The 20,147-nt window shown below is 47.7% G+C and overlaps 7 protein-coding genes across 7 annotated transcripts; 6 read left to right on the top strand and 1 right to left on the bottom strand.

Moving 5' to 3' along the window:
* Positions 1–536: 536 nt before the first annotated feature.
* Positions 537–1,311, top strand: RhiXN_09442 (uncharacterized protein; the record flags this gene model as incomplete). Its single annotated transcript, XM_043329258.1, has 4 exons — positions 537–673; positions 711–801; positions 898–1,242; positions 1,294–1,311. 4 exons carry the CDS (start codon positions 537–539, stop codon positions 1,309–1,311), a joined length of 591 nt encoding a protein of 196 aa, XP_043180704.1.
* Positions 1,312–1,560: 249 nt separating this feature from the next.
* On the bottom strand, positions 1,561–3,634 carry RhiXN_09441 (uncharacterized protein; the record flags this gene model as incomplete). The annotated part of the gene is made up of 13 exons (XM_043329257.1): positions 1,561–1,713; positions 1,767–1,950; positions 2,008–2,181; positions 2,238–2,254; positions 2,293–2,395; positions 2,451–2,527; positions 2,582–2,620; positions 2,682–2,699; positions 2,762–2,839; positions 2,877–2,945; positions 3,006–3,047; positions 3,114–3,317; positions 3,467–3,634. The coding sequence occupies 13 exons, from the start codon at positions 3,632–3,634 to the stop codon at positions 1,561–1,563; spliced, it is 1,326 nt and encodes a 441-aa protein (XP_043180703.1).
* Positions 3,635–4,337: 703 nt separating this feature from the next.
* On the top strand, positions 4,338–6,248 carry RhiXN_09440 (uncharacterized protein; the record flags this gene model as incomplete). The annotated part of the gene is made up of 8 exons (XM_043329256.1): positions 4,338–4,433; positions 4,493–4,548; positions 4,602–4,969; positions 5,104–5,228; positions 5,298–5,372; positions 5,402–5,511; positions 5,566–5,658; positions 5,732–6,248. 8 exons carry the CDS (start codon positions 4,338–4,340, stop codon positions 6,246–6,248), a joined length of 1,440 nt encoding a protein of 479 aa, XP_043180702.1.
* A 925-nt stretch (positions 6,249–7,173) lies between these two features.
* On the top strand, positions 7,174–9,009 carry RhiXN_09439 (alpha-1,3-glucanase; the record flags this gene model as incomplete). The annotated part of the gene is made up of 10 exons (XM_043329255.1): positions 7,174–7,269; positions 7,334–7,520; positions 7,666–7,869; positions 7,920–7,965; positions 8,024–8,117; positions 8,173–8,356; positions 8,409–8,609; positions 8,668–8,792; positions 8,849–8,926; positions 8,977–9,009. The coding sequence occupies 10 exons, from the start codon at positions 7,174–7,176 to the stop codon at positions 9,007–9,009; spliced, it is 1,248 nt and encodes a 415-aa protein (XP_043180701.1).
* A 2,014-nt stretch (positions 9,010–11,023) lies between these two features.
* On the top strand, positions 11,024–11,940 carry RhiXN_09438 (NAD(P)-binding protein; the record flags this gene model as incomplete). Its single annotated transcript, XM_043329254.1, has 6 exons — positions 11,024–11,076; positions 11,131–11,433; positions 11,504–11,567; positions 11,640–11,707; positions 11,764–11,883; positions 11,937–11,940. The coding sequence occupies 6 exons, from the start codon at positions 11,024–11,026 to the stop codon at positions 11,938–11,940; spliced, it is 612 nt and encodes a 203-aa protein (XP_043180700.1).
* An 870-nt stretch (positions 11,941–12,810) lies between these two features.
* Positions 12,811–15,137, top strand: RhiXN_09437 (histone deacetylase family protein; the record flags this gene model as incomplete). Its single annotated transcript, XM_043329253.1, has 7 exons — positions 12,811–13,306; positions 13,355–13,540; positions 13,600–13,656; positions 13,708–13,868; positions 13,923–14,161; positions 14,215–14,476; positions 14,529–15,137. The coding sequence occupies 7 exons, from the start codon at positions 12,811–12,813 to the stop codon at positions 15,135–15,137; spliced, it is 2,010 nt and encodes a 669-aa protein (XP_043180699.1).
* A 1,266-nt stretch (positions 15,138–16,403) lies between these two features.
* RhiXN_09436 (copper transport protein CTR2) lies at positions 16,404–17,204 on the top strand (the record flags this gene model as incomplete). The annotated part of the gene is made up of 3 exons (XM_043329252.1): positions 16,404–16,714; positions 16,804–17,013; positions 17,081–17,204. The coding sequence occupies 3 exons, from the start codon at positions 16,404–16,406 to the stop codon at positions 17,202–17,204; spliced, it is 645 nt and encodes a 214-aa protein (XP_043180698.1).
* Positions 17,205–20,147: the final 2,943 nt, after the last annotated feature.

The following is a 20,147-nucleotide window of genomic DNA, read 5'->3' as shown; positions in this document are numbered from 1 at the left end:
TGATGGCAATATATTCGAGGGATTTTTGCAGGTTTCGAGCTACGCAGATAAGACATAAAGAAATATGATCCGGTAAAAGGTCAGAGGGGACGGCCAAGGGTAATGCATTGGGAATTCACATGGCAATTCGAAAACCCACCAGCTGATGATTACTCGAAAAAGATAAGGGTGGTGCCCCAGACTCTTTATTTGTGTCAATTATTGAACTAATCATTGGAGTTATTGAAAAGTGGTTGAAACAGCTGGCTATCGTGGTGCGGTGGTGGGTGGCCTTTGAAGTTTGGGTGGCTGTGCTAATAGCTTGGCCTTGTTTACCTCACGTGAGCTACTCCCACTCTCTTCCTTGCCTCCGTCCGTTCCAGACGCTCTCGGGCTATCACAAGGCCCTTGGAGCTGGTCATATTTATTTATTTATTGTATAATCCATGTTTTTGTTTACTCCTCGTAGTTTGGCTTGGTATAAATATACGGACTCGGCTCAGACTCTGCCAACCACCATCCTCAGCTTGCACCTCCCACTCACACTTCACCTCAATATGACATTCAATCGTGCTCCCTCTCAACATAGTCAAGTCTTCCACTCGACTCCGCAAGCACACATCTTCATCGAGTACAAGGAGTTTGCATCTGTCCCTAACCATCCTGCCTTTACCGATATCCCCAAGCCATGGCAGTTCCCAAACACCCAGAGCTTCCTCACCCGCCACGAGAACATCCATGCGCTCTGGACTACTCTCAGATATCCGCAAGGGCGTCAAGGAACTCGCACAACACCTGGATTCCGACTGGCCAGAATGGGCAGTGAGTCGCCTTTTCTTCAACTTGCCTACCCCTATATCATATATATACATGTCTTTTGCTCGCATACACCCGTGCTGACACCGTTTCCCACCACAGGCCACTCGCACCAATGCGTTTGGAACCATCATCAGCGACCTATTCGCTCATTTCTTATCCTGGCTGAATTCGCTTCCTGCCCACGCCAGATCCGGCAACGTCGGATCCGCATTTGAGCAACACCTGTTTGCGGAAGCCGAGGCCCGTCATACGCTCGAGTTTTGGTGCGACTCGGGGGTCCCCCCACCCAGTTGGTTCCATCTGTCGCAAAAGGGCGAAAAGTGGATTATGAATCCCGGTCAGCCGGTGATTCCCAAGGCAAAGGGACGACCGAGTTGGAGGTATTACCATGAAATGATGAAGTCGGATGGCCTGGACTGTGGTAGAGGCCTTGCCCGAGGGTGGGTGGGTTATGTATGATGCGGAATCGAGGCAGAATTCTCATTTAGAATCTAGAGGCTGATAGAGATATAGACAGTTTTGGTGTTTACATCTACAATGAAATGAAACCACAGTGCTCCATACCTATGCCGTCGTGATCTCCTGACACCGTTCTCCGACTTCAAGTGCAAACATCCGATGGTATTTTCCGCAAGTGCTCCTGCTTTAGATTCTTGCGCAGAGTATTGATTGGGTGGCTCGTGGCTGGTAGTGTCGGCGAGATATTACGAGTAAGTAAAACAGATTGAATTGTGCCGAAAATATCCAAGACAAACGAAACTACTACTGCTGGGCATAAATAAACCCAAGCTGGTCCACCTCGTCTCCGTCCTGCCCATACGTTCCAACCACACCGTACCCACTCGGCGCAGTCGCAGTCGCACAATCGCCCGTAGTTTTCCCAGCCTGAACACTCTTTCCCTTGTTCGTCGTCGCCTGCGCATAAAAGTTACGAGTACGCCCATCCTTTTGGCCCAGCACAACTTGACCGACGTGATGTACTCTCCCGAGCCCAGTGCGAGCGAATAAGCGTCCCCGCCCGACCCGCCGTGCGTAAATGTGCGGCCCGAGGTGAGGGCGAGGGAAAATCCGTCGAGCCGGTTGGCGCCGCGCAGAGTGATGGAGGCGAGTTTGGGAGACGAGGGAAGCGAGGAAAGGTCGTTGAACCAGTTGCTAGAGGTAAGAGGGCGGCAACTCAGAACACGACGATTAGAATGGCTGGAAACGTACCCGTGAGGACCTCCGTACAGGTCACTCTGGCGCAACCCGGACGAGAGCGTGTATCCAAAGTCCACTCGAATAGGGTTGTGGTCGGTTAGCGTGTGTCCGTCTGGGGACAGGAACCGCGACGTGTCGTAGAAGAACCCGGAGGACTTGAGGTTAATTATCGGCGATCCACGGTAGCTGAGTTGTCTTCATGAGCATCTCCTGAATTTGTCACGAGTGAAATAGGAACGTACAAGACCTTGTCGACGACCTCGCAGTTGATATTAGACGGAATTCCCTCGGGCAGACGATTGCATCTGCGCCAGCTGCGGGGGCTTTGCCTCCGATTGCTTGTACCCATGCGTCTGTGAGGCCGTTCTGAGTGGTGAACAGGCGGATGTTGTCATCCGAACTGGGATGATATCGGTTAGAACGGTGTGTCTCCCATGATCAAGATAAATGATTACCGAGTGTAGCGCGAGTTGGTGTCTCCAAAGACGATTACTGCATTACCAGCCGAGTGGGTGTTTATAAAGTCGGCAACCTGGACATTATAAAGCTCAGAAATCGGCCTATCAACAAATGTTCATATTCGTACCTGCTGGATATTCGAGCGCCTTGCAACTTCGTCGCCAGGCTCAGTCCCAGCATCGGTATGAATTAATCATATCGATATAAACGCCCTCATCGATGCGGACCCGCATAAAGGTAAATCCCTGGATAATTTCATATACATATGAATTGTCATAAATTAGAGATGAAATGAAATGATACCTACCTTGGGTGTCAGACAGTCGCTCTCGGATGCGTTACTGCACTGGTCCCATTTGATACGCTCAAAGTCGACCCAATCGTACTTGGACAGCGTGTTGAGTCCCAGAACCGAACGGAACGCCACCCGAAGTTGCGGTCCGGAACGGGTGGGTGTCGTACTGGTACAACGTCGCATGATAGTTGAAGTCCTAACCGAAGAAAGAAAACGTCAATATCCGAACAAGGGCTGTTGATGGAAACTGGCTCACCTCTTGGACGTTGATGATCCCATAGTTGATTTGCGACATTTTCTGTGCGAGCGCGGGTTACGCGAGTTAAACTTGGGAAATAGATAGGGGGGATGACTGGTTCCTTACCTGGCCGATGTACATCGTGTTTGTGGTCTTGTCACCGGCTTCGCCGTTGGGATTGAGAATGGCGGGGAGACCGGCGACGTTCATGGACAAGACATTGAAGCTCCCGGAAGAGGCGGCGGCCCGTTCTTTAGGCTGGCGGGAGCGGCCAGGCACAAAGAGCTCGCGGCAAGCAAGGAAACAGAACGACGCAGCATCGTGGGGATACTAATGCAAGCACGTGTCCAAATGGATAAGAGCAGAACAGACCCCTGTCGAATCTGCAGTACTCGTCAATGGGGATGGGCTGCTCTTATAGACTGGCCAGCGTCGGATATTTCTCGAAACGTGCGTGACCGAGAAGCAAGCGGGAATACAACTAGAACGAGGAAATACGTTATCCAGAAGGAGATTTGCGATATTGGTGGGCCTATCATTACGCCAGTCGTGTCCATCTGCTTCATGACTGGAGGAGTTTCGAAGTCGGTTATGCCAAGTGAAGGCCTATGGGTTCCTGGCAAGGGAAGGACCACGTGGTTGGGCATAGATCCTGGGCCACGTGATCTACCCATGACTGATTGCGACCTCTGCCGGCGAGTCTTCGTGGATAATCGAACCCTACATGTATTTCAGACACCACTGGATCTTTTTTCCAACGCGAGGCGAATTGTTCAGCTTGTTATCTTGTGCTGTTAAATCACCTCGGTGCGACCCAGAAGGACAATCATTTGGGGGTTCCTTGAAAGGATGTTAACAAAGGTTCCTGTTGATTATCTACAGTGAAACGCGTGAATGGCATCATCATATTGGTCTGCTTCTGTCATTTCATCGTATGCTAGGTTTGATTAACGATAATATTAGGTACCACCGGCTCCGAAACTAGGTAACAACAATTCAGTAACAAATATAACATGACATCTGTCGCTCTTGGTTTTCCCCAAAAGGTACCGCACTATGGGTATAATTAGCTCTTTGCTTCGGTTCGTAGGGCACTCGAACAATGCCCACGTCTTATATAATCGTCTTTCGTCTTTTATTTTCCATTTATAGCCTTGCATTCTACTTACCAACACTTTTCCATGCAGAATCCCCTAATCCATGCTGTCAATACCGCCCTCGTTGTTGGTATGGCCGAATGATCTCGCCGTCTAGGGTCTAGGCGTATGTTGTTCGGTTGTTGCCCACATATAGCTGGGCTTGGAGTCAGCCCAACGCCACACAAACCCCTCCACCAGCTCCACCTTTACGATGACCTTCACTCGACCTCTCTCTCCAAGTTCGTCCCCAATTCATGCTTCGGTTTTGGATTGTCAGTCGGATAGACCGAGGTTTAGCCGAGACCTGGTACGTAGACTCATACCAGTTCCGTAATTTTTTTAGGAAATGCTAACAACAGCTCACAGGGATGTAACGAATTGTCTTACTTTCTTCCCTCGCGTGCCGACGGTGTCAATGACATGTAAGTCGGAAAGTTACGGCAAGAAAGTACATGCTGATAGTTTGGTTACCTAGGTACTTGCATCTGGGTTTCCAAGCCCCTCCGGAACTGATATCACCTCAGCGTGTACATGCGATCTGGGCTGTTCAGCGGCTTAGACACCCACTCCTCGCCTCTAGGGTTAATGCCCCCGACGCCAGCTGCGCCCGGTTTGAATACGATATTCCAGCTACGGTAGACGAGGCGCTTCGACTGGCCGCCGAGGAGTCGTCCTTGACATCAAGTTCGAAGACGGTACGCCTGGTAACCACAAAAAGGGGTTATTCTAAAAATAACTTTCCAACAATTAAATTCATAGATCTATTGTCGAATTACTTGAACGGGCCTAGGCTACTCTCGGCTTGGCGCACATCGTTCCTGATTATCTCCCGTGACCCTGAGCGTAAGGACGAGTGGCATTTGGTGCTCTGCGCCATGCATTGTATCGGGACGGTATGGCACTTCATACCTGCGCAAACGAAATAATGCTGTTGCTTGGAGCCGGTGGGAATGTCGACGAATTGAAACGGGTCGTAGGTCTGGAGTTGGATAAGCAAAATGGTCTTCCGCGGTCGATGGAAGCGGCGCTTCCCGCTCTCCCAAATGGATTGAGGCGTGCTATCGGGATGGTGGATGATCAGCTGTTGAGCACAAAGCAAATTGTGAGATCAATGAATTTGAAGTCAATTTTGTGTACTAACCTAGCGACATATCGTCATGGTCGATATCAGGGAGGACAGTCTTTCCCCAAGGTCAAAGGGGCAACTCGAAAAACGGTGTTCCGACGGTCTCGTTCGATAAAGAGCGTACGAAAAAAATCCTCACGCATTGCAAGGCTAACGGTGTTAGCGTATCGAGCGCGGTATTTGCGCTGTGTAATATTGCTTGGGCAAAGCTGCTGGCTAGAGGAGTCGTGACCGCAGAGATGGGGGCCAAACTGCCAACGTGAGTTCCCAAAACTATCCAGCGCTGGAAGAAAGAGGCACTAATGCCCACCAGGTTGATGTATTCGGCACTTAATACTCGCCCTTGGCTGGACCAAATATCGGCAAACGAGTCTTTCTTCAGACTAAACATAGGTTATTTCAACATGTAAGTGTCGTTTCGTTATCCCGACCCCGACGGACCCGAGCTCATGCTCCGAGTCCGGGTAGAATTCTCCCAGCTTCATCCCATCAGAGTCGGCCAGCATACATCGGACATTTTGGCATCGCGCTCGGCTCGCAAAAGCGCAAAGTGCTGCCGCGGTCAAATCGCAGTTTATCATCTCACGTACCCAGCTTACTGCCAGCAAGAGAAAAGAACAAGCCATCAAATGGGCAAAGATAGACGACGAGGAAGCTGCAAGGACGCGCACGGGCTTACTAACGCCTGCAACGACTCCTATTAAAGAACAACCACCCGCTCTACCCAACGTCGAACCTCGGGCATCCAGGTCGAACCCCACTCCTCCGTCAACGGCGCTGATGGGCCTATCGCTACTCGGAAATTTAGATGGAATGTACACCCATGCGGCCTATGGTCCGATCAAACTGGACACTCTCACGACTGGGAGCCGTCAGCGCGCTGGTGCGATGTTATTGTTCAGTTACACTTTTGTCGGCAAACTCTGGTTGTGTTTCGGGTACGACGAGAACGGGTTTGATCGGGCAGTGGTGGAGGAATTTGGAAGGAGGTGGTAGGTGGGGTAGATGAGATGATTGGTACTTGATAGATATACAGACGGGATGCTCGGACTTGTAAAATAGCGTGTGTATGTGTTTGGATAGTTTGTTTTGAACGTGTATGATTCGATTTTTGGGTCTTGGACTTATGGTAATTTGGGTTAACTGCCTTTTGGTTGAATGAGAAGTTTTGAAAGTGTCCTCGTACGGATGTGTCGCCCTCCAGGGTGGTGAATTTAAGCTATACAGACCATATTTGGGTCACACCTGATTAGTCATGCCTCAGTGGCAAGTGAACAGCACGTGACTTAAGTTACTCTATCTTTCCGCCACGGCTCTAATCGAGGAGATCGATCAGTTGACATTTCAATCGCTTAAGCACATGCATTTTCATAGGCGAATTGGTTCTATTCATTTTGCATGCTGAGAAATAACCCCGGCAGACTTCGTGGTACCTATCGCGATGTCTGATCGAGCTCCTTGAACCGACCTTCTATGTCCATAATCCCCGTGTGTCTTTCCGATAATTCCCAAATTCATCCACATAGAGCAATTATGCATCTTGTGCTATAATCTCATTCGCCAATCAGTTCGGGAGATAACTTGCCGCTCTGACCGAAATATCCGTACCGCTGACCCACTCTCACATTCTGACTCCCGACCGCACAACCTCGTGCAACAGTGTTCCTGACTGTATGCTACTGATACTTCTTGCTGTACGGCTCTGACCGTCTCTGGCATTGCCGAGCTGAAGTGTTCTCGGCAGATGGTCTATGGACCTAACGCCTGGACGGTACCAAAATTTGGTACCGTTCTCGTCATGTTGGGTCGCCATGCTCGATGCCCGTGAGTACCCGCTACCACCACCGTATATAAGACACTCCTCTTTATGCTATCCTCTATCGTCAAACAGCGACACATTTCTAGCGCTTCACCTCACACCATGATTCCTCAGCTTTCAGCTCTCTTGCTCGCCGGTGCGCTCTCGGTTGTAGCCCTCCCCACAGAGTCGCTATCCAAGCGTGCTGATCCCAAAGCTGTAAGCTGAGCACTGATGTGCTCTCTTCGTCGGCCCTGAAGTGTATATTGACATTCTGGGACAGGTGTTTGCACATGTTATTGTTGGGAACACATACAACTACAATATCGATAAATGGAAGTCGGACGTCTTACTGGCATCGTCCAAGGCTATAGATGCATTCACTATGAATGTTGGTCGCGACGATTGGCAGCCCGCTCGAGTAAAGGATGCGTACAATGCCACGCAACAGGTAGCCCCTAACTTTAAGCGTGAGTTCCGATTTGCCCCTATTTAGCGCCAAGTCGACTCAACGAGCTCCTTCCAGTGTCTGTGTCACTCGATATGACCTCCCTTGCCTGCGCAACAGTGGCAGATGGTCGAAATATTATCAATAACTTTATCACCCCGTTCAAGTCGCACCCAAACCGGTATACATACAATGGAAGATGTTCCTGTCGACGTTCGCCGGTCAATCGTGCACATTCGGTCAAGGCAGTGCGTCTGCGGGATGGAAATGGCTAGTCAATAATGCCGGGACGCCGTTGTACTTTATTCCCAACGTACAGATTGATGATGCGACCCAGCTATCTACGACCTGGAGCTTCATCGATGGATACAGTGAGTTATGTGTTTCTCTATAGTGAATTGACGTTTGACTATCGAATCAGAGCTCTGGAATGCCTGGCCAAGGTCCGCCACGGATGGAAACCAGTGGTAAGCTAATATGAGATCCACTCGTCTCAAATATGAAGCTGAAAGATGGCCCAACTAGGGATGATGACGCATGGTGGATGTCTAATGTGAAAGGAAAAGGTTACTTGACACTCGTATCGCCCTGGTTCTTCATCCACCGTCCTGGTGGAAACGTGAGTTTGGAACTTGGCCCGACCGTGTAACCCTCTGACTCCTATTTGAATCTAGCCTGAAATCAACAACCGCTATCTGCGTGGAGATAATTTCGAGTATCGTCAACGCTGGCAGCAACTGATCTCGAACCGCGGCTCGCTGCCATTCGTCGAAGTCGCAACATGGAACGACTATGGCGAGTCGCACTACATTGGACCCATGTCTGGCGCCTGGCCGTCTGACGTCAAATACATTACTCGTAAGCATATACAGTGGCTATGAGTGGTTCTGTTCTGACATACTGTTTTCAGCAAACAATGACCACCAAGCATGGGCGGACTACACTTGGTACTACGCTACGTGGTGGAAGTCGGGTGCGGCTCCTACAATTGGTACCGATCGTGTGTATATGTGGGCTCGACCTCACCCGAAGAACGCGACGGTATGCTCCAGCGATGGGGTTGGAGCTGTATTAAACGCAAACTGGGCTGACGACCTTCTTTACATCTCTCGTGAGTGCCTGAGCCACTGCCCCACTTGAAAGCAAGTACTGATATCTATAATTCATAGTGTTCTTGAAATCACCTGCCCAAGCATACTGCTATTCTGGTGGAAAAAACTCTGGAACGAAGAGTCTGAGTACAGGTGTTAATGAGTTTACTGTACCACTCTCTGCAGGTGGAGTTGGGTGCACGGTAAGCCTTTTATGTGTTATCCTTCGGTACAAATTTCATAGTCCAACTATTGGCAGGTGACTCGTAACGGTGTCACGATCATCAACTATAAGCCGACAGACTTTACATACAGCACATCTCCATCTGTTTGCAATGTAAGTGACTACCAGTATACTCTGCATGTCGAGGTCTGACATGCATCAAGATGAACGCTTGGACTGGATTGCTTCGCGGATAATCGTGAGGCTGGTAGTTTAGTCGGTGCGAAATGAAGAATTAAAGGCTGAAATTGCTCGACAAAATCTGAACAAATGTATCACCTGTGTATCATAATAGAACTTGCTATAGATTTACCACTTCATATATGCGCTGAATAGTCTTGAGTTAAATGGACTGTACATAGGGCACCTAACCCACGAGACGGCTTGAGTAAATGGGAACTTCGCCAATTAGTACCAAAATAAAATGGTTTCGTGCCCACGGCATACTGGAGCATATCAGGAGACTTGTGAGCATACCAAATGAATTGGTAACGATCCGGGGTATTCTGAATAACTGTCTGCGGCTTCCACCACTCCAATGACGGGGACGCGAGAGATTCCGACGATGCGTTGTCGTCTTTGGGGGACGAGGTTGATGAGGTACATATAATAAATTTCAGAGCACCTCACTAAAGCTGATGAGCCTACTTACTTAAATTCAGTATATTGACGTCGCAAAAAGCTCACAAGAGCTTTCCAAACAACTTATCGCACGGACGACATATTCTATTCTATTGAAAATATTTCAAGGTTTTTTATTTTTTTTTTTAATTCATTAGATTCCACGAGGTTCTGGGGCTAGGCCCCACGGTGCGACATAACTACTAAGTGGCTATGGTACATACGAGGCGCGTGACTAAGGCTAGGGGAGAGATGGGGGTCGCCAGGAGGGCGGGGCAGGACAGATGGTAAACATATCAGAGCCCAGGAAAGTGAGGCTAGCGTAATCTAACTCTAGGGGATCACTGAGGCTAGGATTTTGAAGTTAATCTCCGAGATACACGCTGCACTCGATCGGATACGCCACCGTGATTTGCAAGAATCGGTACATCGAGAAGAGTACGAGAGGTATACGGAAGATTCTGAGCTTCTAACGACAAGGACACGGGGACTTCTGCGTCGTGCAGGGCCTTCAGCGCCATCGACGGAAGCACAAGGAGTTCAACCACAGTTGCTAAATCAGTACAACACAGCCACAACACCTATCCCAGCCCTTCCCGAAAGGAAACAGTACCGAAAAGACTCACGTAGTATTCACTAATAATATTGTATATATTCTATCTTCTTATAATTTATGTCACTTATTACATTGGTTCTAAAGGATTAGATTACATACACGTATCAGCAGTAGTTAAATTTCAGCAGTGCGGATACATTAGAGTAAAATGTGCGTATTTTGATTGTACGACGTAGTTTGACTTAGCTGAACTTGAAGGCTCTTCGGGCTGTTAGTCGGGTATGGGTCTTAAATAAGTGCCGAGTAGCACCGGCGGTCTGTGGGCCCTGAGTTGGCAGAAGCTGATGCGGGAGCCAAACACAGGGCTCTTTGTGATCGGACTAGTCCTAAAATGGACACGGTCATGTGCGTACTGACCGCCTCATTTTAGCCAGCTGATAACCTATTTAATAAGTGGCTATTGTCTTATAATAAGGACTCATCAGCGGCAAAGCATTTAATAAGGACAATGTCAGCTCTCTAAGAGGGGAGTATATCCCTCCTAATTTGCTCCAAAGCGCTTGTAATTGCTTATTAGCATCCTACAGTTTTGCAGACAAAGCAACATGACCATGGCCTATGGAAAGCCAGTTTAGAACGGTCCGGTGCTGATCCGAGCCAGCACAGCCTCCCATCCTCAGACCGAATCCGTCGCGTCCCGAAGGGCTGAACATTGCAACTGCTTGCGGAATTCCAACCACTACACACATATCTTTATTTGACACCAGTTTCTAGTAACTTCCAAGTATGGAACAATCCGTGATATTCCGATGAGTTAGTCTAATATGATTGGAGGATTCTACTGATATCTACAACCGTATGACATTGCGAGTTGGATTATTTTGGGTTCGTGAAGGTCATATGCTCTTGGCAAATTTCACGAGGGCCTTCCTATGTGTTAACTGATTTACCAAGATGGCGATAGTCACATAACCAATCAGTCGATTTCTTATGGATATCCCACTATTTATAAGTGCCCCTGGCCTCTCCATAAAATGCCAGAACCTTTGACCATGCTACCATACCCAAACACAATATTTCTTACTGGGTAATTAGAAATTTAGCATCTGCTCCGTTTTAGCTATCGTTCATCTGCTTCTAGTGCCACCGGCTATGTTGGCGGCTCTCTGCTAGTCTCCCTAGTTCGCACATATTCTCTTGCGAAAATCACTGCACTAGTGAGAAATCCTGAAGACTTGAGCGCGGTATCTGGGGTTGGGCATAGCGTTCATGCTATTTTAGGCTCTCATGTGGATAAGGAATTAATTATTGAAGAAGTCTCAAAAGCGGAACTCGTTATCCAACTCTCTAATCCGGACGACCTATTATTCATTCAATCCATTGTAGCGGGTCTCAAACTACACAAAGAGAGGACTGGGAATCGACCCCTTTATTTTCATGCAACGTAGGAGCCACCATCAATTATCCCACATATATCCTAGCATACAGACATATCTCTGACAGTGTGTTTACAGGGGGACATTCACATATGCCGACAAAATAACTGGCGAGCTGCAGAGAGAGTACGTTCCATGGGACGTGCGTCATATTGCGTTATTTCTTTGTGAGCAATTGACAGATTTTTTCTCATCTTCACTACCACGTACATAGGACACCGAAAAACCAAGACTTAGAGATATGGTTGACATCGATGCTCCTCATAGGATAGTGGACCTTGAGTAAGAAAAAAGTCGGGCCACATAATCGGAAAAGAAATTTTCTTACGGCCACATAGAGCAATCAAAGTTCATGAGGAAAACATAGCGGACGTACATTTGATCTGTCCGCCTACGGTCTATGGCGTTGGAACTGGACCGGTTCGGCGTACTTCCACTTTCATCCCTTATGCGATGAGGTACGTGCCAACATCTGGGCTCTATAGGCTTGTTATCATCCGATATTCGGTAGCTGAACTAAAGCGCTTTCACATATAACTATGTAGGGCCGCGCTTAAGTGGAGATATGCAGGGTATGTTGGAAAGGGGACCAATGTTTGAGCAATATCCACGTTGGTGACTTAGTCCGAGCAATACTTTTCATTATCAACCATGCGCTCCAGATACGGAGACAGAAATCGGAAGAAAGCCATGGCAATGAGAGGGATGGATTCGATAACTTTTACTTTACATCATCGGGGGAGCATATGTGGGGCTCCGTCATTGCTGAAATGGGCCGCGTGATGTTCCAAAGAGGTCAGCTTTTTATTGTCTCGTCACGTATATCAGTAGGTTTGACTTTATTCAGGCTTGCTGGACACGCCAATCGCCAAGAATGTCCCTATCGAAAGTGACCAAAAATTAAGTTGGGCTACTGGGACAAATTGTCGAGTGCAGTCCACCCGGCTCAAGGCTCTGGGTTGGGTGCCACAAGAGAAGGGAATTATAGATACCCTAGAAGAGGATGTTGATGCATCATTGGAGACGATACAAAGCAAACTTAAACCAAATTCTGATCTGCCCGATAGTCAATATGTATTAAAGGACTAATTTAGAGATAGAATAAATTAGCTCATAGAATTTAGTGGTCGTGGGAGAAGCTTAAGTTTCCTTGAGAGATCTAGAGTAGTAACTCTAAAAGTTGTTAGATGGCCCTTTGAATTTGTGAAGGTTATTTTTAAGTTAGACAATGGGTCAACAGAATTGGCTTTGCCAATAATTGGTGGTCGTAGGGGATGCTCAATTCCTGGGCGGGGTGGGCAATTAGCCTTGGGTTCGGCGCTTGATCATGAGTAGCTAAGCACCGATGTGTAATGGTTCTGGAACCTTGAATTGGCCACTACATCATGGATCTTCCCGAGCCCAAGCTCTCGATTCACATCCAGCCATCCTGTTCCGAACATCGGTATATACGTGACAAAGATCTATCGACTATTGTAGAGAAGCCCGAGCGACTGAGAGCGTTGGCTGTTGGCATTGCTGCGGGCGTTGCTCTTAATGAAACTGCTATACTACCTGGTGTATCGACATCTAGCAATAGCGTTACCAGCCAAGATGAACTTGCTATAGCCATGGAAAAGATGTCCCTTCAATCGAGTGAAGATATCGCCTTGCCTACAACCGTTGCAAAGATTATCCGTTATGCCCGTCCGGCGGACGCGTCATTTTTAAATAACCCTGCTGTTCGAATGGTTCACGCATTAGAAGAAGACATAGAATCTAGCTCGGGGGAAGAGTACCTATCTCAGCTGTCACGCTGGGCTCTCGAAAGTGAGAGTCGCATCAAGACTGAAGGCAGCGAGATTCCGAAAGGGGAGGGTCTTAGTCAAGGAGATTTATATCGTGAGTAATCCTAATAATTATATTTTTTCCTGCCTTAATCCAAATAAGTATGTCCAAGAACGCTTCATGCTATTGCCGGTGCACTTGAGACGACATGCAAGGCAGTTGATTCGGTCATTGGTTCAACCTCTCCTCGATCTTTTGCTGCCATACGCCCTCCTGGCCACCATTGCGGCTCCGATGAGCCCGCCGGGTTTTGCTGGGTCAATAATATACTCGTTGGGATAGCACATGGTACGTTGAACATTTAATGGGATTTGGAGTCACCCTTATATCAACAGTTGCATGAACAGCATACCGACTCCATGGCATCACACGAGCGGTGATCTTTGATATTGACCTTCACCATGGTATGAAACGTTGGGGTTTCCAATTCTCAGTTAATTCAATGACTTGATTAGGAAATGGCACTCAATCGATCACTTGGAAGCTCAATGCGGAGACCCATCGTAAGCGACTCGAGGCGGAGGCGAGGTTCGCAGCAGGAATTTCTGAAGCCCAGCCGGAAGGGCTACAAATCTATTATGGTAGTCTACACGACATTTTATCATATCCTTGTGAAGTAAGCATTATTTTCCGCTGCTACTTTTGGATCGTGGCTCAGTAATTATGGTAGGATGGTGACCCTACGCTCACAGCCGCCGCATCGGTAAGCCTACACGGGAACGCTCACGGCCAGCACATCGAGAATGTCCATTTGCAAGAATGGAAAGACGAAGATGACTTTTTCAATCGGCTCTATGGAAACTCTTCAGAAAGCGAGGGCGAAGGATACGCAACGAGATTATTTGGTCGCGCAAAGGATTTCTTGAAAGGCACCGGAGCAATTCCGGAGAAAACGATGGTATTTGTCAGGTATGAGCGACAAATTGGTTAGGTGTTCCGCATCTCACTCCTCTTGAATTTAGCTGTGGATTTGATGCGGGGGAAAACGAATACGAATCAATGTCAAGGCACAATCGAAGGGTCCCTACTACCTTTTACCACCGCTTCGCTTGTGATGCTAGGGAATTTGCGGAAGTGTATGCTAAAGGACGCGTGGTTGGGGTTTTGGAGGGCGGATATAGCGACCGTGCACTCGTCAGTGGCGGCATGGCTTGGATCAACGGGATGATAGGTCTACGTACTCAAAATGCTAGGGATTTATGGAAAATTCCTAATCTCGAGAAGGTATGATCTATTGGAAGCGTGCTATCATTTTTCCTGACTGACCTTCATATAGATCGAACTTGCTACGGGACTCAAGAAAACACGGAAGCCACGCTCATCCACATCTAAAACTCCCGCCCCGTCTCACGAACCATGGATATCTCGTGTACTTGATTTGCTACCAACGCTCGATGGCACTTTTGGAGCCAGCCATTTATCCGCTCCCCGAACCAAGAAAAAGGTGGACCCCCTACCCAGCACTCGTACCCTTCGTGACAGAGCACCAAAAGCACAGCCCGAGCTCAAGGAGGAGAAGCCTGCATCAACCAAGGCTAAGTACGCCCCAGTGTCTTCTGCCAAGAGTTTGCGGGCAGAGGCGACGGGGATAGCTCCAAGGCCTGAATCACCAGGAGATGAATTCGTGCCACCGGTTCCTCCGGTTCTAGGGCCTCTTTCTGATTCAACGAAATTATCACCTGATTCGAACACTGCCACGGTGCCCCCAGTAGCCCGGGAGACGAGCACTACTGGGACCGAGATGGGTGGCACCGTAAGGGCTTTCGAAGGCATTTCGTTGAACTCATCTGAAACTGTAAATCAAGGTCCGGAATCAATTTCTGACCCATCCAAGGCCTCTTTGGTAATCAAATTAAAGCGCCCTCCCCCATCTACGGATGTTTAAGGTTTTCTTTTAGTCTGCTTTATTTGTATATAATTAAGCGATGACTCACTACCATTTATGAATATTAATGAAGTTATTTTAGATTGTCTATGATCGAGGGTCCATTTTTTGGGTCTTCAAGCCCTGAATAATCTCTCTCTCTTTTTCTTTTTTTTTTTTTTAGTTCGAAAGCATGGGTGTGGAAGATAACATCCATATCTAAGCTTGGGCCTAGATTTTGTGGCTGTAGTTGTATCATCCCTTGAGCGTACGGCCAACACGATGCGTGGTAGTGAATAATGAAAATGCGCTGAGGTTACGACGGTGCGACCGTTGACGTCAAATCTCTGGCACTTTGTAGCACGTACCTGTGCACTTTGCTTTGTCGTCTCATTCCGCATTTGGTGGTCCTGTGATATTTGTCTCGTTCTTGACTGTAATGGATGTACGGCTTAGGTGGAACATGAAGAAGCCTTTGCACTTCATATTAGCTACTCGTTCGAGCAGTATTCAGTACTAGCTTCCCTTTTATTCTATTTTTTTGTGTTGACACCCATTTCGACACGAGGTTATCTTGAATGAAAGCTGCTTCCGTTCCTTTCATTTCACCGGCTCTGGATTGTCGATCACGAAGAAGAACCCACAGGGAGCCACATCGATTGCACAGCACATGACAAGTCAATTTCGTCCGGTAACATGGGTATTCGGATCGGGGGAAGTGCCTCCTGCCCAGCTCTGCCCATTGAGGCAATTGACTGAGAGGTGGCTGGCAGTGGAACAAGGGAGCGATCACAACGTGCTTTCCTTGGTGTGCCAGCAGCAGGCACACAGTCTACGTAGCCCGTACCGTAAATGTGTATATATCTCCAAGTTCCATGCGCCTTCTCATATCCGCAACTTGTTAACACTATTGGCGCTTGTGCCTCGACTCGACTGAGTCACGTGGTTGACGATCGCTGTCTCTAACGACGACCCTGGTCACGGTGGGAGCTGGCATCTCGCAACTGATATCTACACACTTGCCCTGTATCCGGCGGGAGTAGTCGGAAACCCTTTTCTGTTGCGACAGTTTCAGACAGCTTGGCAGTATTTTAAACTAAACTTCGTCCCGACTCAACTTGCCTTGCTGCCGTGTGTGCTGGTCCTACACACCCCAGCTTCTTGCTAGCTCCTTCGCTAACACTATCTTCGTCTTCTTCCGCCCTGGTGGCCTTTTTTTTTTGACGCATACTCACGCTCATTGTATACGCACAACCCCAGTTGATTTTGGATCTTTGCTTGCCCATCATGAACAACCGCCGGTTTACCACATTGACGCTGTTCCTATTGGTCGTTGCTACTCTCGCGCACGAAGGCGAAGAAGAACCCAAGAAAAGTGAAGGTGCCACTATTCCGGGGATGGATATGGACTCAGAAATGATGATGATGACACCTTACTTCCATTGGATGGCCAATGCCGATGCACTTTATTTCAAGTCCTGGGTGCCTCGTACTCCTGGCGCCCTGGCTGGAGCATGCATTGGACTTTTCTTCCTCGCCATATTCGAAAGATTCCTTGGCGGGGCCAAAGGCTTGATAGAGGCTTGGTGGAGACGACAGTAAGTTGCCGAATCCTTTGTCGAATCCTTTCATGTATTGACCGTAATTTATCTCCTTCCTGGATCACAACACCTACGTCGTTGTTTAGGCAAGCTTCTAGCGCGACACGGGCGTTGGTTACACCTGATAATGCTTCGACTCACTCTCACTCGAAATCAGTTGAGAGCGGCCGAGATTACCTTATGGGCTCCAACCCTGCCCCTCTCATTGCACCCTTCGAGCCGATGCAAGACCTGGTGCGTGGCGCAATGCAAGCTGTTCAAAGTCTGATCGGCTTTTTCCTGATGCTTTCTGTAATGTGAGTATCTGGCTGAATCAGCTTATCTCACTTGAGCTGTATTAAATTCCTATTAAATCTCGTGTAGGACATACAACGCTGCGTTTTTGGTCAGTGTTATCCTGGGTTTGGGTATTGGTGAAGTTGTCTTTGCACGACTTGCTCGAAGCGGTGCTCACCCAGGCTGCGTGGCCGCACGCACCCACGGGTGACAATCGGCCGTCAAATGTGCTTACGGGTAATTCATGTTAATAAAGGACATGTGCCATGCAGCCAAATTTGTAGCTTTAACATCTGTAACCCCTGTTGTCTGTGAAAGTGATCAAGTATCTAGGGTCCCGAAACCGATTTTTGAGATTAAACTATAATATGTACAAGTATAATTCAAACAATTTGGGTGAACATTGATGATGCGGCAGGTTCGGATGAAGTTTGAAAGTCTCGAGAATAATTGGGTTGGGACCTCTGTGTTCGATCGTCACTAAGCGATATGCGCTTACTTGTAATGGTATAGATTCATAGATGGGTACTGGCTAATGTGTCTTTCATGGAAGTATACGTACATGGCCACCAATGCCCCTTCCCCAGTCCATATAACCCTGAGGCCCTAATTATACTTCAAACCCAAAAGTTTCCCAAAAATAGGTATGTGTAAAGCCAGTCAAAAGAATATAAGAGTACCAGCGTATGGTAAGCTCAAGGATTCTTATATGCGCATAGAAACATTTGATTTTGTCATGGAAGTTGATCATCGTGCAAATTTCAGATTTCCTTCGCAGCCATCCAGGCTGATCATACATTGGTTATTTGTTAAGAAATTCTAAACTCTTATTACTTCTCTGGCAAGTTAACTTTGCCAAGTTAGGCCAGCACAAGAGCGCCAATATACACTTGTAAACATCCACTATGTCTGTAATGATGGCTACTTAGGGTCCAAAACCGGTCTACATGTAAAGCTGTTTGGAAATAACACTGTTTTCTTCATAAATCCTCTGGGTCCAGATATTGAGGGGAAACTACCAGTCATATTCACAGTTTAGTTCAAAATCTTGCTTACCAAAGAAGTCAAATATCGCTGAGCTAATGGGATGAAATCCTCCCATAGCACAAACAGGCCCCGAAACACCAGCTGGGGTTGATGTAGATGGAAAACGCATAATTCACTGGCGGAGAGAAATGCTATTTTTTCCTGGTTATACCATTCAACTTGACGAAGTCCAGGAGGCTGAGCTTGAAGCACAGGAATGAGCCTATAAGTAAACTAGAATAAGCCTGGTAATCATAATCAATAGTTAGCACGGACTCACAAAGTACCCCGTCCTGTACCATATGCACTTGGCATCGATCCCCCGGAAACAATACGGCCATTAATTGCAACTCGTTTGTATTCTCAAATGCTTGCTCAACCTTGAGAACCCATACAGCGAATCGAAGAGCTCAAACAGGAAATTGTTGAATATGTAGAGAAATTCGAAGAGTAAGTAAAATCAAGTACTAATCTGTAGCTCTAAACTGAGTAATCGCACAAGATACTACTATCAGTACGATTATGACCGCTTAAGCGTTTACCGAGTGACCATCCATGCAATCCTTCAGGTTGCAGATGATGCTCTCCTCTGCGGCCCTGTATGGGTCGCTTGATTCTTTATTGAGCGATATTGTTGGGAAATTGTTGCATGCGCAAGGTTGAAAGTTGTTCCATATCCAACGATCAATCGGCTTGCTCTCCAAATGGCCCAACTTGCTTCTGTTTCTTATTGCTTCCCAGCTATTCGTAAGTCCATGCTCTTTGAAAAGTCTCAAGCACCCATCCAATCCAGTAGGATGGAAATGATATATAATGGCGTCCCATAATTCAATTAGCTATATTTATTACGCAAATTGTACCATATAGTACATGCCCGCTGATATCCCTCCCCTCCTTGCATGTACTGGGTTATGTGTGGCACCAAATTGATTTTACTTATGATGTATCTTATTTGATATTACTATATGCGCCTTCCCTCACAGTGAGTGATGGGCCAAAGTATGTAGCTCTTGAGCCGCTCGTAATCACAGTGTTTTGTGACCACATGTCTCAACAGACGGACCTTGTGAGCGCGCGTCTTGTACACAGCGTGCTTGGGAGATCTTTATCGTGTGAAATGCATGTCGGGATATGTTCGAGAAGCAGGGGGGAGGATTAGCTCGGATCAAATGCATTACGAGTGCTCGTGAGCCCCTGATGATTTTGCAGAGCTGAGCTATCAAAAGTACAGCCTGGCTGCGAAGCGCGCGCGGCGCGCGGAGCGGGCGAAGCTTACACTTGACCGGAAATGCCGGAGCATTTATGCGCTGTTTGCCTACGTCACGGCCTACGTATCATATGCATAATACCGCACTATTGATAGCAAGCCGGCATGGTGCTTGGCGCCTTGCGTTTCTTCCTCCATGCAACGTAGTATATGTACAAGCCGGGGGTTCTCTAGTTACTGTCTTGTTTCCCTTTCTTTCTGCGAGCTCCACCCGGTCACGCTTCAACGCAAATAGCTCATTATCGAATCATAGTCATATACATGTCAATGCCCGCTGACAGACGTGTATCGCATGCACGGCCAGGATTGGCCGTAGGGCTTGCTGGGTGGGCAGCCTTGGTGGCACCCCGGGTCGGCGTACCATCTCCCGTCCCCCATTCTACCGTCCTGCGGTCCTAGTCGTCTTATCACTGGGTCCTACCTCTATCTTACACCCTATCGTTCCTCGGCCTAAGACCAAGTAGCGAAACTTCTGACTAGGCACGGATGTGTCATTCAAATGAGCCCTATAGTAACCCATATATATGTACAAGCTGTTTTTGCATAGAGCATTTCAATGTACCACGGTTAATCTATAGCTGTTGAGAACTTCATAAGTCCCAAATGGATCAAATGTCACAGAAAGCGATTGGCACCGGCAAGCCGTTCCCCAGCTCACTGTGAAAAGTAACCTATTTAAACATAGGGGGGGGGTGCCCCTTAAAACCCGTCAGATTGCAATTTACTTACTTAAAATCAGCACTTAAAATTCTGAGCTGGTACCAAGGGGTACTTAAAACTCCAGGGGGAGGGGGTGCTTGGTTTAAGAGGGTATTCTACTCGGGACTCGTTGATAAATTACATGATAAATTTAAGTACATA

This window comes from Rhizoctonia solani, chromosome 5, assembly GCF_016906535.1.
Source record: "Rhizoctonia solani chromosome 5, complete sequence".
NCBI classification, from domain to species: domain Eukaryota; kingdom Fungi; phylum Basidiomycota; class Agaricomycetes; order Cantharellales; family Ceratobasidiaceae; genus Rhizoctonia; species Rhizoctonia solani.
The sequence above is the reverse complement of the archived record's forward strand: the minus strand, read 5'-3'. Positions and strand labels throughout refer to the sequence as shown.